The sequence below is a fragment of the Ziziphus jujuba genome, chromosome 7, assembly GCF_031755915.1.
Source record: "Ziziphus jujuba cultivar Dongzao chromosome 7, ASM3175591v1".
In the NCBI taxonomy this organism is placed as follows: Eukaryota; Viridiplantae; Streptophyta; class Magnoliopsida; order Rosales; family Rhamnaceae; genus Ziziphus; species Ziziphus jujuba.
The window spans coordinates 16,275,975-16,292,080 of record NC_083385.1 but is presented as its reverse complement, the minus strand read 5'-3'; the positions used below and the strand labels follow the sequence as shown (position 1 = coordinate 16,292,080).

The following is a 16,106-nucleotide window of genomic DNA, read 5'->3' as shown; positions in this document are numbered from 1 at the left end:
AAGAAAAAAAAAAATCCAAAAAACAGAATTGAAAATCATTTCAAACTATTTATGATTTTAATAAATAAATTTTTTTTTTGGTCTTTATAAATGACTATTACAATAGTTACTTATTATTCAAGTATATATTATTTCAAAAAACATGTATATATATATATATGATTAATCTCTATGGAAAAAAAAAAAAAAAGAAGAAGAAGAAGAAGAAAAAGAAAGAAAGAAAACAAAAACACATTACTAATATTTACCAAACTTGCTCCAAAATCAATTAACTCATCCCATAAAAAATTAAAATCTATGACCCGTTTGATTTGTAAAAATAGATACAGAAATAAAATGGTTATTCCATAGGTTTAACTTTTTCTACCTTTGTTATATTTTTAAATTTAAGATTAGTTATTCTATAATGATAGATTAACTCTCATTTATTCATTTAAAAACTTTAGAATTGCTATTCTTGCATTCTAATATAGGTAAACTTCAAAAATATCCTTAACATATTTTGAATAGATTTGGATTTAGATGGATTATCAATAGCAAAAATACATAAATAAATATAAAATTAATTTTAATTGATGTTACCAAATTTGAAAAATTTTAGGAAAAAATATTTATAAAAAAAGGTTAAATTTGATTCTAGTCAAAATTATTATAAGTAGATAAATAAAAATCACTATTCCTTTTTATTTTTATGAATATTTATTCGTATTTTATTAAAAATTATCATTTTTTACATCAAACGTATCCTTAATATATATTTTCTTCCCTTAATGAGAAAGCAAAGATTCGAGTAAACCAAATGGTTATAATAATAGTAGTAATAATAATAATAATAATTTTATTTATTTTCTACAGACACAAATCTAAATATAGGTGTAAATAATTTACTTAGTTAAATCAAACTTATTTGATAATAATAATCACAATAGTATCTTTCCTTTTAGCTTGACATTATTCAAAATTTATGTTGTCATACATGTTTTATTTAATTTTCTTTCGTAATGAACACTTGAATTTTATTATTATTATATTTTTCCTCATAGCTTGACATTATATAAAATTTATGTTGTCATACATGTTTTATTTAATTTTCTTTCTTAATGAACACTTGAATTTTATTATTATTATTATTATTATTATTATTTTCAAAAAGGAAAGAAAAGTTATTTTAATTTTTTTTTTGTGGTAATAACCCATTAATGTAACGAGTAACAACCGTTAAGAACAATTTCATAAAAGAAAGATTCAAATAATATTTTTTTAATTAAAAAAAAGTACACGTTAAAAACAAAATATAGATACAATTTCGATTTTGAATAAGTCAAATATATATATATATATATATATATATATATATATATATATATATATATATATATATTGATATTGCAAAGCTGAGTGGTAATGAACCAACCTACAAGCTAATTTATATTGATGGCTATAGAATAGCAACGCATGATTTGTCAAAACGATGTAACCCAATTTGATGCTCTTTGGCTTTTGGTTCCCTGTAAAGGGAAAAATATATGTTAAACAAGATTCTCAAATCTCAATCCCGTCAATTAATTTATAAAAGCAATTATCAACTATTGCTCATATGGACCGTCGTTCTCTTTTCATTTTGATTGTGACGAGTGCATAAAACCATTTGATCTAGAAAGGCATACGTGGAGAAATAATTACCTTATAAAAATGAGACTAACCCTCAAAGTTCTAGGGCTAGCTAGAGCATATCTTAGCATGCTTTAAACACCTAATGATCAACACAAAATCGTTCTAGGAAAAGCCCTCTCCACCAGACACCCATGTCATCCATTATCATAATATATATATCTATATATATACATATAATCTAATCTCTAATATTATAATTTGAATGTATAATATACATTCATGTTGGTTAAGGATCAATACGAACTGGGCCCCAGAGCAAATGGGGTCCATTTGGTGGTTATCGTCTGCATGATTTTTATACTGCAAAGAAATTTATAGAAATTTAAATAAAACTTATAGTTACAACATCTTTAATGAAAATGTAGACATAAAAAATGTGGATTGTTATTATATGAAATAGAAATAGGAAGGATTTGTTATTTTTTTGAAATAAAAATTTACTTAAATGACATTCAAACTAAAAATTAATTTAAATGATTTTTTACTTGGTCACATTATCTAATAAACCATTTAAAACTAAACATTCACTTTGAGTTTTTTTTTTTTTTTTTTTTTTTTACCACATCAATTTCATAGATTTTTTGTGTCATTGCATGGTAGAAAAAAATTTTAAAATATCTACCTATATTTTTTACATGGAAGATAAATTTTTAGTAATCTACATCCCATTTTAAATTTTTTAAGAGTATATCTTAGTGTATGTAATGGGAATGTATATTGTTATTTATGTGATATAAAAACTAACAATGTTAATGATATTTAGGTGATACTAAGTGTTTAATACTGATGGTCAATTCAAAAATTATTCTCCAATAACATTATTTTAAAATATTATTAATTAATTACATATTTTATTATTTTTTTTTTTAAAAAATAACTTTTTATGTAGAATTTTCTTTTTTAAGAAGATTTAAAATGTCTAATAATACCTTTGAAAGTAGCCAATCATTTCAACAATGTTTATATCATGTCAGCTTTACAATTAATTTTTTAAAAAACAATATTCATATTCACTTATGTGGTTTTTTAGTTTTTATTTTTCACATTTTTGTTTAAAGCACCTATAATGGTGAATGTGGATTATTTACATGTAGAACAGAAGGTGATAATGTTAATATATAGCAATAATGTAGCAAAAACGTATTGATGACAATTAATTAATTATATATTTGATCAATTTTTTTGCTTTTATGGAAATAAAAAATGCACTCTTTTATTTTTGATATAACAGTGGTGGAATATAACAAAATATTGCAGTCGCATAAGATAAATATTGTCCATCTTGCCAATATATTATATTTACTTTCACAATTTATATTTTCATTATAGATGCTTTAACGATGCTTTAAATCTTCACCGATTGGATTCAGATTAAGCATGCATTTGTCAGAACATCCTCTTTTTGGCCACAAGGTAGAAGAATTAATAATGTAAGAAATCTGTTTGGAATGCTTTTTAAAATAGTCAAGTTGAATATAATAAAATTGAATATTCTAAACAAATTCTAAGAAATGTTTATTTTCTTAATTTGGGGAGGTTAAAGGTTGATAATTAATTTTTTGAAATTTTGCTTTTATCAAATTGCTAATTATCATCATTCGAGCAATCGATGATATTATTCAACCTTTATCATTGATTAATTTCTTCCTCATTGCCTTTATGATGTAATATATCAGAATAGCTTTTGTTGCCTCCAAATTAAAAGACAATACCAGCAGTACTCTTCAATCAAATTGCGAATCTGGAGGTTTAAAAAGGAAAAAAAAAAAAAAATGAGAGAGAGAGAGTTGAAAAAAAGGTGGTTAATATGGTCGAAGTGTGATTAGTCACTTTCTTTTTCCAAAAAGATTCCCATCCCAATTATACGAAAACATTATCTTCCAAATTGTATATTGTTTTGATTGTATTCTCAGTATAGTTTTTTGGAACCCCCCACTTGCCCAAATTCATGACAAAGAAATGGGAAAATTACCCAAGTTCCTTTTATAAGAAAACCCAGGAAAAGGAAGCAGGCCGATCGCTTTCAAATTAACACTCTCTCTCTCTCTCTCTAAATTTTGCTTCCTTTTTAAATCTCGTTTTATTTCAGAAATCTGGGTGGGATTTGATATATACATAAATATATGCATGCATGGTTGTTAATACGTGAAAGATACATGAACTGGAAAATCCAAGAGAAAAAGAACAAAAATTAAAAAAAGAGGAGAAACCTGGGAAAAAGCAACAAAAAGGAAAAGCCATAGCAAAACCAAAAGCAAAATACCAAAACCCATTTATTATTTTTATTGTATATATATTTGTATAAAAACTATATAAAGTGCTCAAACATAGTATTTTGTTGTGAGAAGAAAGTGGAACATGCCACCCCATATGTAATCTTGTTTAGAGATACCCAAAACACCATTCCAAAAAGGGATAAACTAATAATGAAAGAGATTTAACAATTAATTACCCGAAAAAAAAATTAAAAAAAGTTGGTATTAATTAAGAATTTCGAGAAGTGGGGTTAAAGACCTCTATTAGAATAATCCAACGTGAAGCACCTGAGCTGGGTAACATATTCTCATCGTTCAAATATTCTATTGTTTGGGGCCAACAAATCCCCTACTGTCTGCTTCATTACTCTTTCTCTCTTGTTCACAAACCCCAGATTGCCAGCTCACAGACTAGAGGACTGTTTGGTCCATTTGTACAATTGACGTGGGGAATTTTAATTGGCTGATGTGTTTTGTTCATGGTATTATTTTATTCGGTGGAGTCTCAATCCGGGCAAGATTTTGCAGCGGTTGAGGTGTCACCAATGGCATGGAACCGAAATTTTTTTTTTTTTTTTTTTTTTTTTTTGTTTTATAGGAAGAAAACTGTGCTCGTAGCTATCCTCAAGAGTGTGTGTGTATATATATATATATATATATATTATATGGTTATATATATATATTGCTTTTTTTTTGCAATTTCTATGTGATAGCGACGTTGATGAAAATGACCGGTTCGATGCGTGATGGGACCCACATCACATGCCTCTACCAATACAGCAATACCTTATATACCCGCACAAAAGAGAAAGAGTGTGGACCCCACAAAAAGCGTAGGGGACCGCGGCTTTTTGGCTAGAACTGGTACCAGAGATACACAGCTACTCTATGAATTGAGGAGAAAATGGCCGAAATGGAAGCAAAAGCAATTTCGGGTTTTTGTTTGGAATCTCTTTCTGTTTCCCACACCAAACAAACACTCCCTTCTTATGCCTATGCATACTTCGCTCCCCACATACCACAAATGTATATATCCGTCCTTGCTATTGCATCTAAGAACAGAAGAACCATTCCATGCTCCCAAGCCGATCAATACACCATTATTATTATTTTTTTTAACCGTTACAAAATTACCCAAATTTCTATATATTCATAATTCAAATTTATATTTTTATAATATAAATAAAAATACTCAACTACTAAAATTATTATCTTTGTCCAATATATTATTATTATTATTGTTATGTTCATTGTTGATTATAAACTGTACGCATACAAAAAAATTCAACTTGTATCTAATATCTGATTATACACAATTATTCATGGGATTTTAATCTCTAATTATAAATAATTGAATGTCATGCATTGAACATAAAGGTGGGGTACAGTGCCTAATAGATAAAAATTGTATGTATATATGAATTCCTAGGTGAAAACATTATTTTCACCATAAGGACCATCCTTATTGGTTTTTAGAATGCTTTAAAAACTAACATTTAAAGATTTATTTGAAATTCTATATGAGTACATATAAAATTTATCACTTTTCTCTTATAGGATTTTAATATTTTACTATATTTACTTAAAATTTTCATCCATATAAAATGAAACTTAAAGGTTTGATTTTACCATTAATTTGTTGTTTTGATAAGAAAATAATAATATATGCATACAATTTCTAATTTCAACTAAGTTTTACCATTAATTATTCATAATAGGATAATGACTATATTTATACACGTTCTAGGTAGTGATATGTGCAAACTGATGCGGTTTAATATGGTTTTTAATTTATGGTTCAACTCAATTTAGATAATTTTTCATTCAAATCAACTTGAACCTAGCCAAACTGATTATATATCTATAATTTTTTAATACTTTTATTATAATTAGTTATATTTTTAGTATGCTTTTTAATGTTTTTAAATTATTTAGTTTAAGATATTCATAATAATAAAGTAAGATTATTAAAAATATAATTATTTTTTTAAAATTAAAAATTATTAAAAAGTTGAAATAATATTAAAATAATGAATTAACTAAACTGAACCGAGGATGGTCAATTCAATTTGGTTTCTCAAATTCGTTCAATTTAGTTTGGTTTCCAAAAACAGAAAAAAAACGAAGCCGTCCCTCTTCTAAGTCCGACTTTTTTTTTATTTTCTTCAATAAATTGAGTTTTACTTGGTTATTATGAAAACACTCAAAAAAATTTGGACAATATATCTCAACCCATTACATATAAGGATTTTATAATTGAATTATTAAAATAGATTTTCAGCGATTAAGCTTATAAAGTCAATATTAAAAATTGAAAAGAAAAAATCTCCATTGACAGAAGCATATATATATATATATAAATATATATATTCTGATTAAAATGGTAGAATATGTTAAACACATATCAATTGATAAGGTGACAATATTGTTGGGTTGCATATGAAAAACTAAACCATTGCACATGGTCTGCAAGATCTCATGATGCTTGTGAAAGTTGATTATGAGCAAGAGCAAAGCAATCTAATAACGTTTGCAAAGTAGATGATAATGTAATGTTCTCTTCTTATTGAACTGAATTATCATTTTGTTAATAATACTGCCAGACACTAATTTATTTACAACCATCCAACATTTGGATTAATTTAAATTTAAACGGTATCATTTTTATGCCATATGATAATATTACCTCAATGTAATCCATGTATACAAGTCATAAGTGGATTACTTATATTGTAGAGTAGTATTTTTTGAGAGAATATAAAATATACATGTTTAACATAAAGTTGTAATTAATTATTATTCGTGATAAAAAATAGATTGACAAGGTATAAACCCAAGCCTATATTCACGGCACAGAACCCAAAGAAAAAAAGGTTAAAAAAAAAAAAAAAAAAAAAACAGACGCTCCGAGAATTAAAAAAAAATAAAATACACGTCAGGAAGGGAAGGCATTTCGTGGGAGTTCGTAAGGTGGTAAGCCAACAGGAGCAACAGATCTATCGTAAAATGGGACCCACCAAAAGTACACGTGTAGAAGAATAGGAAGAGGAAACACGTAGGCACGAATTACAAAATCCACAGCAGAATATCAGAGAAGGAGCGCCATGTGCACCCGCTGCCAAAAATTTCTCTCTCTCAGACTCGCAGAGAAAAAAGCGGGTCTTCCGCTACTTGCCAAAACCGTACACCCAAATGTTTTATTTATTTATTTATTTAAATAAAATTTAATTTATTTTTTTTTAAAAAAAAAAAGGGAGGAAAAAAAGACCAATTGCTTTTCCAGGGAAAGTGAAAGTGATTGATGGGTTACGTGGAAGCCCATGGCATCGGTGCTTTTTTTTTTTTTTTTTTTTTTGGGTTTTTGGGGGGGAGGGTGGGAGGCTTCTTTCTTTTTAATTTTTTTGGGGAAATAAAAATAATAAAAATTGGATTAGTGTGAGATAGGTAAAAAAGCAAAGTAAAAATAAATAAAAATAAAATAGAAAGACATAAAAGTTAGAGAGAGAGAAGAGGAAGACGAGGAGGTAGGCGGTGCGCAAAATGCAAATGCAAATGCAAAGAAAAAGCTGCGGCTGAAAAAGGGAGAAGGCATTCGTATATTTGGGATCCCAATCATGTGGCGCTTCTTTTGAGGGTCCCTCTTTAATCATCCTTTGTCTTTTCCTTTTTTTTTTTTTTTTCCTGCCATTTTCATTTTCCCTATGCCTCTCTGCTCTCCCATCTACTTTCTTTTTCTTTTTTTAAATAAAATTTTTCTGAATTTTAACATATTTATTTTTTTTATATATTTTGAAATTTATTTTTTAGCCTATGAGAGCCGACACTGTTTTTAAATATGGAATAATATATCACTGTAGCTCCCTAAGCTGCTATATTGATTGGGTAAAGTTGGATTCCCAAATTTTTATTTTAGTAAAAATTAAATCCCTAAATTTATTAGAATTGTGCACTTTTTAAGTGTAAAATCAAATTTTCGTTCAATTGTGCGGTTTGACAAAGATATTTAAAAAAAGGTCATTTTCACTCATTACTTTCAGCTTCTTCAAATTACCTAGTTTTTGAAATTAAAAACAGTGTGCTAAAACGGAAGAAAGTACCAAGAGAGCCAAATGCTCAAGAAACAACAGTTTCTGATCCTGTTTTTCATAGCACACTAAATACAATGTGCCGCGGAGAGGGTTGGGAATGGTTGTTCAAAAGCATTCAACTCATTATCTTTTCTTCTTTGTTTCTAGCTCACTATTTTTAATTTCATAACCAATGTATCAGAGCTTTTTAGGAAATTTGAAGGAGTATTAACAGTGGAAGGGTGCAAACCAACTTCAATACCTTTATCAAACGAGACATTTGGATATTACTAAAAAAAATAGTAATAATAAAAGGCACATTTGAATAAAAATTTGATTTTGTCCATAAGGTGCACACAATTCTATAAATTTCAAAAAGTTAATTGTTACAAAAAGAAAAACGTTTGGAGGTCCAAATGACAAAATTCATATAGTTTAAAGATTCAGTATGAGATCATCCTTTTAAATATTTCAATTTTTTTTTATTTTTTTTGTTTGTGAGTCCAAATATTTATTGTTTTATACTTTAGAATTTATATAAGTTTTTCTTCTATCCAGCATAAAAAAGTAAACTTTTTTTTTTTTCAATGCTGGATATGTACGTATATATATATATATATGTAATTTTTTATTTTATTTTAAACTTTTAACATTTATAATAATTTTTTCTATTTCAATATTTTGAATATTATTAATATAAATAATTTATCAATTGAAGTAATTCTATTTGATTTTTTTTTTCTTAATAAAAAAGTATATGTATATACTGGATAAAAAAAAGTACATAGACATGCATTGTTAAAAAAGTAAAAGAAAATAAAATGACCGAAGTAAAATGATTCAGTGTCATATTAATATTGACATTGAACTTGTTAATTAATGATGATCGAGTAAAATGTGACCTGAATTAAACTCTCAGCTGATATATTAGTAGATACTCATCTGTCATTGTTAGTTTTCAAAAATATTGATCTACTAAAACTATTTGTATAAATTCTGTATGCAAATATATATATTGATTATCTCATCGCAAAATTGACGAAATGTTCTTCTACATCACAAAAGAAAATTTTGTGGGTACCTTTTTTTTTCCTTTTCCTTTTTCTTTTTCTTTTTCTTTTTTCTGTGTTTGAAGCCCTCCTAAACACTTTTGGCAAAAAATACAATTATGTTTCTATCTTTCCAAAAATTAAGCAGTTTCAAATAATAATACAAATTAAGCAACCATGATTAATTAATACTTTCGTTTTTAATAATAATCTATGTGATTCAAGACTTAAATTAATTAAGTTTTAGATAATGGATGGAGAATATCCTTTAAATGCCACTATAAATTATGAACATTTTTTTTCTTTTTTCTTTTTTTGTTTGGACATCACATTCTCTCATTGGTTACAACCAAATATTTAAAAAAATAACAAAAAATGATTGAACTTTTACAATAGAAACAAGCACATATATATATAAATATATATCACAATGACAATAGTAGTATATATACATAACGTATATATAACTTTAATTCTTTCAAAAAAAAAAAAGAAAAAAAAAAGAAACACACGTATAAGTTTAATTAAGTGGGCTTAAGGATAATATAAATTTGTAGAAAGCCATGATCTGCATGAAGTGGAAGTAATTAATTGTCGGTCTCTTGTCCTAAAGATGAAGAAATTGATCAATAAATGCATAGAGCCCCTTTTTCATGGAGAATATATAATGCGTCATATATACCTAAATGGTATTCGATGTCTTGCACATGACTCTAAACTACAAAAATTTATTTAAGTATTTCTCATAAATACCCCATTTTATGTGAAGGGAGATTCTTTTCAAAATACTATTTTTACAGTAAATTTATTTACAATATAAACTTAACTATTTTCATTTTTTGTAAAAAGGATAACTAAATTGTTGTGTCATATGTTATATATATATATTACACCATTTATTAATTAAAAAAATACACCATTTGCAATATTAAATAACTTTACGACGAATTATGTGGAAAAAAAAATAGCAGGAACTCGGACAAAATATTTAATAAATAAATTATTCAACCTAACAATTTAGTACTATATAATTATTTTTCCCTAATGTTCCAAGAAAGGGTCCTTGTAATTTTACTTGTGTTTATGATTTCAAAGGGACGAAGTTTAAATCAAATTAGTTACTTGTTCTTATTATACTAAAGCCTCTTTATAATAATATTTTATAACAGAATAACTTTAATCTAGTCATAAAAAATTGTGATCTCAACTTGAATTAATTATAAATAAGAATAAACTCAACATCATAATAAATTATAAATTTTTAAAATTCCATTTTAAAAGAACTTTGCTTCCACATAGTAATAATTATGTGTATGTTGCAAAAAAATATATAATACATTAAATTAACATGACATAAAATATTTATATAAAATCGTTTGGAATATTAATTTATTCTTTAGAGTTATTACAACATCTATAAATTTGCCCGTATATAACAATTTATCATCATAGACACCTTTTTGTTGAATTCAAAATATTTATTGTTTTGCAAAATACTAAATTAAACCATTTGTAGATGCTTTCCAAATAAAGGAAAGGTATAACTTGATTGTTTGAGATTACATGGGATAATTTAAACAATAAAACTCAAACGACACCTCTTTTAAGCTATAACCTCTTTATAGTTATAAAATTAATTTGTTCCAACAATATGATTATATGAAATACACATAGTTATATCATGGCTTTTGTCAAATGTGATTGCATTTTATATTCATTTCAAACGCAGTATATAATTTCTTACCTTAGCCAAAAAAAAATTAATAATAATAATAATAAAAAGATTAAAACCATCAATGTACATAGAGTTGTACCTTGAAAAACAATTGAATTACCATCCTCAAATTAATTAAATCAAGATTTTTTATGTACCAAGATGCTTATCCTTAGGATGCATTATGAATTATTATTTAAATTTAAATGGAAAAATTAGATGAGAGCATTTATGTATGGGTAAATTACATAATTTCGTTTCTAGTTTCAAATATTTTTCATATAGACCTTTTATTTTTTTTTTTAAATTGCGCATACTCTCTTTTAGTTTCAGTTCTCTCCTACATGCTTCCATTCCCTTAAAATCAAAATTTTCAAACATGACAGTCAACATAATTTAGTTTTTTATAATGACAAAAATACCCTTAGTATAAAATATGAAAAGTAAATAAATTATAAAATATCACCTTTGACCAAAAAAAAAAAAAGAATATAATATTTAAATTTATATGTTTTAAAACTTTGTTTATTTGTGTACGTTAATTTAAGAGCAAATTTTATACAAACCAACCCTATTGATTTTTTCACTTTAATATTTTATATTGAGGGTGTTTTTGTCATTATAAAAAACTAAAGCTAGTTACCGCAAAGTTTTAAAATTTAACCAATGAAATAGGACTATATGAAAGAACATTAAAGTTGAAAACTACATGCAATTTTTTAAAAAACAAAGAGGGTATAAAAAAAAAAAAACTTGAAATTAAAAGAGTATATTTACCCCTTATAATTCTTACATAAGCTAAAGATGAATACTAAACAAAATAGAATCGCACCAAATATATATTATGTGGCAAGGTTTAAATCAGGTTTTTAATATCAAAATTGATGTCGATATTGTTTTTTTCAATTTTTAGATTATATCAAATATTGAAATTTAAAATTAAATTTATTAAAAATTAGATCTAAATATAATTCATTTTTCCTAAATAGAGTTATAGTATGTTACTAAATTCATATTTGATCATTTTTAAAATTTTAAATCATAACTTTTTATGTAATTTAAAAATTATTAAATGAAGATATAATATTAAAACTATCAAATTGGTATATGAAAAAAACTTGAAACTAAAAGAGCTTGTATATTTTACCCCTTATAATTCTTACATAAACTAAAGATGAATACCAACAAACATAATCTCACAAAATATATATTTATATGTCAAAATTTAAATCAAGTTTTTAATATTAAAATTAATGTTAATATATATATAAATATATATATTTTAACTTTTAAATTGCATTAAATGTTAAAATTTAAAATTACATTTACTAATAATCAGATCCAAATATGATTCATTTTTTCTAAATAGAAGTTTAGTATGTTATTAAATTTATATATGATTTGATAATTTTAATATTATATCTTCATTTATTAATATTTAAATTATATAAAAAATTAGGATTTAAAATTTTAAAAATGATCAAATATGAATTTAGTAACATACTAAAATTCTATTTTAAAAAAATAAACTATATTTGAATTTGCCTATTAATAAATGTAATTTTAAATTTTAATATTTGATACAACCTAAAAGTTTAAAAAAAAATACAGCTTTTAGATTGCAATAAATGTCAAAATTTAAAATTATATTTATTAATAATCAGATTCAAATATGGTTTATTTTTCTTGAATAGAATTTTAATATATTATTAAATTCATATTTGATCATTTTTTAAATTTTAAATACTAACTTTTTATGTAATTAAAAATTAATAAATGAAAATATCATATTAAAACTAAAATTGTTAATTTTTTTCTTAATTTTTAAATTGTATCAAATATTAAAACTAAAATTATATTTATTATAATCAATTCAACTATAATTTATTTTTTAAATAGAATTTTAATATATTATTAAATTTATATTTAATTATTTTTAAAATTTAAAATTTTAATTTTTTTTATGTAAATTAAAATTAATAAATAAAAATATAATATTAAAACTATTAAATCATACTTCACATATGCCCATTACGTTGTAGTATATGCATGAGGCATAATTTGGTAAAATATTAATAAAATAAAAAATATTATTTATATGACATCATCAATAGGAATTGTACATCATTAACTTAGATCGATGTATAATACATATACAATAAAGGGTTCGGACCATTTTTTATTTTATATCCCAAGTTGCATATAATATATATAAATATAATTTTTAGACTCCCAAGCCCTGACACACATAGAGCCAAAATTTAGCTATAAATTATAATATGTATGGAAGAAAATTGTCATGTGAAGTTGAAAATTACTACTTTTGTTTAAGTGATAAGTGCTTATCAAATTATAAAAATGGTAAAAAAAAGAAAAAGGACGTCCATGGAAAATGGATGATTGATGGAAAGATTAAAAAAGTAAAAATAAAAGAAAAATAAAAAGCCAGGTGATGATTATTTTTCTCAATTACAGGAATTCTAGACCCCATCACCATGGATTCCAAGAACACTTACTTTTTTTTTTTTTTTTTTTAATTTTCATTTTTTTACAGCTGAGGACTTTAATTACGACCTAATCATATTCCCGCACGGCTAGTGAATACCTTAGTCGTCACCTTCCACCGAATCCCCACGTGAACTTCTCTCTGTTTCTCTCTCTCTTCCCCTCTGCTTCTTCTTCTTCTTCAAATATTTTCTTCGCTAAAATTCAAAGCTCGAAACTTTTCACTTTTTGCACAATGTAGATTTGGAGATCGAAGTAAAATTTACAGGAAAACAAAACCCAGTGGCCCCATTTTTACAAAGTTCTTGTCTTTGGGAGTCTTTTTTCCGATCGCTTCCTTATTTGAGGAGAAGATTTAATTCTGATCAATATATATGGCTATGGCTGTTCTTGATTTTTTATTTTATTTTTTATTAGTTCCATTGATCAGAACAATACCACGGAAGCGTCGGAGGTTGTTCGTCGGAGAAGAAATTACAGGCTTCTTCTCCGCTAAAGAAATTGTGCTCCTCCATTTTCACGAACTGGGTTTGATAAGTTTTCTGAAACTGGAAGCAATTCATGGAAGAAGAGGACGGCGATGAAGAAGACGAGCAGTTGTTGAAATTGAGAGAAGTTGAAGCTGGTGGAGAAGACATTATGAGATTGTTATGATGGTTTTGAAGACTAACCCCAGTAGTTGACGAAGAAATCGCCGCATTAGGACTGTTACTATTATTGTTATTAATTTCTTCGTTCAGGATAGCACTCGAATCGCTGTCCGAAGATCCATTGTCTTTGAAATCTTGGAACATTGAAACCACCTCCACTGCAACTCCTCCTCCTCCATTGTTGTTGTTCAAGTTCGTTTCTTTAGAGTCTGATCCAGGAAGAGATATATGGTGATGAAGATGATGATCATGAGGCAGGTTTGTTTCCATCAGTTTCTCATCGGACTCATTTGGGTCCGCGATCAGTTCCTGTTTGACTGATGAGAGATTGCTCTCTGTGTTTTCTTCATGGAGTTTCGATTTCAATTCTCTAATCTGCAAATTAATTAAACACAGAGCTATATAAGATTTCATAATAAAAAAAACACAGAGCTAAAAAAAACAAAAATAGCATTTTGAAAGAGTTTTCATAATAAAGGAAAGAACTTTGGGATCGATTTGTTTTCATACCTCTTTGATAAGAGCTTCATTGTCATGTTGAAGAGCATCATAGTTGAGCTTTAGAGCTTCATAATTGCCTTTGAGAACTCCATAGTCTCTTTCCAATTGCTTTGTTTTCCAACGAGCTCGTCGGTTTTGGAACCAAACAGCTACTTGTCTTGGTTGCAAACCAAGTTCTTGAGCTAGTTTCACTTTTCTCTCTGGTTCGAGTTTGTTTTCGACCTCGAAGTTTTTCTCCAAAGCTTTTACTTGATCAACGCTTAATCTCCTTTTTTTCTCGGAGACATGCCCAGATTCTTCGACACAACCTTCTTCTTCGAATCCTTCTAGCATGGATTGGAATTCTCTGCCGTAGACATGGTTGTTTCTTGGACTGTGTTCCTCTAAAACCAATGAAAAAGAACACAAAAAAACAGAAAGAAAAATTGCCAATCATCATTAATCTTTGTCTAGAAGAAAACCCAGAGACAAGAAAATAAAAAAAAATAAAAAAATACATGAAGTTAAAAATAAAAACAAAAAAAATAAATAAATAAACAAAGTTAGAAAATCGAATCAGGAAAGTTTCTGAAAGTTGTTGATCATGGGAAAAAAAAAAAAAAAAAGTTGAAAAACAGACAAAAGTAAAAGAGAAACACACACATGGGTATGTCTGAATCTTTGTAATTACACCATATTAAAAAGAGAAAAGAGAAAAAAAAAAAAAAACAAAAGAAAAAAAAGAAAAGGATTTTGTTTCGTAATAATTAAAAACCTGTAGTTGGGCAGATTGACATCAAAGCACCAAGAGAATCAGAGCTTCCAAGCCTCTTCATGACTGTGCTGGGGAAAAAGATGAGTGTGATCTCTGAAAACAGATCTTATAGAAGAAGATCAAGATCTTTTTTTAAGTACTTTCTTTCTTATAAATTTTTTTTTCTTGGTTTGCAATTTTAGAGATTGAAGTGTCAAGAACTTCAAACAATGTTTTCACCAAGAAATCCCATATCTGAAACTAGATCAACTTGTACAGTAACACTATATATATTACCATACAACCAATAGCCATGGCCTCTCTCAACTTTCCCATCGTTCTCCTTTTTCAATACTACTACTTCTCCTTCTGTACCCATCAAAAAAAAGAAAAGAAAAAAAAATAAAAAGAAGACAAAAAATTCCAAACCCACCAAGCTAAAATTTATAAACAAATTTAAGCAAAACAAAGGAAAAGAAAGGAAATGAAATGTTTTTACTATGAAGGCAAACAAGTAACCAATCAAGAACTCTCCCTCTCTCTCTCTCTACACTTTATATCCCTCTCAACATCATTACTCAATCAAATTTTAGAAGCTAGTTTACATTGAAGGACAGTATAGTCTAAGACTGTTCATCTACAATGGAAAAACCAGAGAAATTGGAGAGATTAGAGAGAGAGAGAGATGGTGTTGATTTGAGAAAGAGAAGGTCAGTGAACCAGTTCACAGCCCAGCTGGCCATACACACTCTCTCTCTTTAAATAAAACCAAGTTGGGTCAGATATGGAGTTAGATTTTGACTAGGGTTAGGTAAACCATTGGGGTGAGGAGTTGGCATTTCATTTTTTATTTTTTATTTTTTATTTTGGGCAAATGAAATGAACCCAAAATTCAAACCAAATGCAAATTTCCAGTCCTACCGGCTATATCCAGTTGCTTTCCGGTTTTCGACCCCTT

The 16,106-nt window shown here is 26.6% G+C and overlaps 1 protein-coding gene across 1 annotated transcript; it reads right to left on the bottom strand.

The window, feature by feature from the left end:
* Positions 1–13,141: 13,141 nt before the first annotated feature.
* Positions 13,142–15,890, bottom strand: LOC125423848 (homeobox-leucine zipper protein ATHB-6). The gene is made up of 3 exons (XM_048479473.2): positions 15,170–15,890; positions 14,425–14,798; positions 13,142–14,289 (listed from the first exon to the last, which is right to left on the bottom strand). The coding sequence occupies exons 1-3, from the start codon at positions 15,228–15,230 to the stop codon at positions 13,678–13,680; spliced, it is 1,047 nt and encodes a 348-aa protein (XP_048335430.2). The 5' UTR covers positions 15,231–15,890; the 3' UTR covers positions 13,142–13,677.
* Positions 15,891–16,106: the final 216 nt, after the last annotated feature.